At 33.6% G+C, this 2,550-nt stretch overlaps 1 protein-coding gene across 1 annotated transcript in view; it reads left to right on the forward strand.

Annotated features, from left to right (window-relative positions):
- The window catches only part of LOC117104699, a 13,391-nt gene extending 12,013 nt beyond the window's left edge, over positions 1-1,378 (forward strand). Inside the window, exon 5 of the mRNA XM_033245582.1 lies at positions 1,017-1,378. Within this exon, the coding sequence (XP_033101473.1) occupies positions 1,017-1,378 (362 nt within the window). The remainder of the gene's footprint in view (positions 1-1,016) is intronic.
- The last annotated feature ends 1,172 nt before the right edge of the window (positions 1,379-2,550 follow it).

The raw sequence follows: 2,550 nt of genomic DNA on the forward strand, positions 1-2,550 counted from the left end.
AGATGTGAATAAGAGCCAGATCGTTCTGTGATATGCACTACGGTCGTTGATTGGTTGACTAGAACTTTGGATCTCTGCTTATCTTCATGACTTGAGAGATTCCTTTGTTAAGACATATGAATGCTTTCTTTGTTTTATATTGTTGAACCACCCGGAGTAAACTATGTGTATTAATTAAAGAAGAATTAAACATATTTTATCATGATTTCTTGATCATTTTAATTGACATGTTTCTTATGAATCTAGCAATGTGTTATGTTAAAGTTAGATAAAATTGCTATCGTATTTTACGTTGATTATTGTTACAGAATTGAGATAATGAAAGGGAGAACATTGACATGAATTTTGAGGCTTAGAGCGGTCATATTCACGTAAGGATTTGTTCTATGCATATTACTGATTAACATGTTAAGTAATTGTTTGTAATTCAAAGGTTGATGTTTTAGAGTGTATCGTACACTATCGTGATTAACGATATCTTACTATGATTAGTAAATGAAGTGAAATGATAATATGGAACTTGATGATGATATGTGATTTACACATCAAATGATGTTAATATGAATGAGGGAATTCGTGTTATGTGTCAATTACAACATGTGCAAGATTCCTCGATTTGTTTGAGATTTAATAATTCTTTTCTTTTACTTGTTTTATATTGTTTTATGTCAATTTTTATATTTTCTTGTATTTAGTCACCGAACAAACGATCGAATGAACGAAAGGTAGTCAGACAGACACGGTTGGAACAAAATAAAAGTTGAGATTGTTTAACTGATGGTCGTATTGTTGCCTTGTTGTTCGCGTTTGTGTGATTTGACCAAAGACGCCCTCTATACACCAAACTTGCTCCGAGCCCAAGAGCAGTTACAACTTGTTTTACCCTGTTATCTGTTTTTTTTTAAATTATATGTATGGTAATTTCTTTATACTGTATTTCCCTATGAATTTTATATTTTTATTTTGCAATAATTCCTATATTGTATAATAAAAGCACAAATTTTCCTATATTTTAGTGGCAAAGGGAAGAAACACTGGTACGCTGCCCAAAAGTGAACAAAATGTTAGGTCACTTGCAAAGCATTTAAAGGACCAGATGAGGGAAAATAATAGATTCTGGAAGTCAACAATGAAGGAGCAAATGGAGCAAGTAAAGGAAATTGCTAAAGAGGAAAGAGCAGCAATAAGCTCTCTGCATAATACGTTTAATGAAGGTTTAAAGCTACAGCAGAACTATTTCGCCACAACCCAAAGAAACCAAGAGCGGTTGCTGGCTGTATTGGAAAGAATGGTGCCAGCACAACCACAGCAATTGCAGCTTCATCCCAACATGTTTCCAAATCCTTTTTTGGGCAACTTGAATAGCAACAATTATTAACTTTATCTCAAATCTAGTCTTGTATATATACAGTATGCAGTTCATCATTCACTGGCCATATTGACTCATTAATCATACTCTATTTAAATTTAAAGCATTTATCCATCCCATTGATGCACTGTTTACAGTAAAATTATTTGTTATGTTCTCTGTTGTATTTAGAATTTATTAGCCACAGTTTTCCTAGCAATACCAATTTTAAAAATCAAGATTTGATTTCTCAGCTTGGGCAGATGCAGGAGATCGCACCCCCTCCTTGCCAAATTATATTTATATAAATGGATTATTGTTGTATTTTTTATATAAATTCCAGTACCAGTTAGATTTTAAAGTTATGAAAGTGCAATTTCTGGGTTCGTATTCTTAAAATTTTCATGCCTTACCCACAACCATTTTGGCGCTGAGATGGTGTGGACTCGCACCCCCTACAGCCAAATCCTGCATCTGCCCCAGATCAGACGTCGTCAAAAGAATAAATTGTGTGAAATATTGTTACATTTTTAATTTATATAGTATGATATGTACAGTTCTATGCAAATGAACCAAGAACAAAGAAATACCAAACGTAATCATATTTTCTAAGAAAAAGAGTTTAGAATTTAATGAAACATTTACATCAGCTTTAAAAGTATGGTATAATTCAACTTGAATATCCATAAATTGGATAAAACTCGATAATTCTAATTCTAACCTATCGATCTTTAGACAAAAATGATAAACTAATGAACACAGAAGAAATTTTAACAGGAATATTTTGCGGAACCTGTTCCTGAAATATACACATAACAACATAATAAAAGTCCAAAAAAAAAATCCAATCAGGGGAACATTGTTCATTATAAAGATATTTAATGGGTTAAAATCTAACGCTTTATCGCACAACTACTGTGCTGAAGCGTATAAACGCATGTCGTTGCCAAGTTGTTGCTAACGAAAAATGTGAATTATAGGATAATACGCCCGCACGCGATCCAAAGGCATACAATGGCTATGTTCTCACAAGGCAGCTAACGGTTAGCAGAATCAGGATTCTGGTAACCGTTAGCTGGCGTGTGTCCATTCGAGAAAACCCCGATCCGGATACCAAGAAAATGTCGACATTTTAAAGTCACTCAATCGGAAGTCAACCGATAGATCATTCGCGCGAGAATTGAAAACAAAATTTCGAGGTT

This window comes from Anneissia japonica, unplaced genomic scaffold (genome assembly GCF_011630105.1).
Source record: "Anneissia japonica isolate Jap-2015-1 unplaced genomic scaffold, ASM1163010v1 scaffold287712_len2945570_cov188, whole genome shotgun sequence".
NCBI classification, from domain to species: Eukaryota; Metazoa; Echinodermata; class Crinoidea; order Comatulida; family Comatulidae; genus Anneissia; species Anneissia japonica.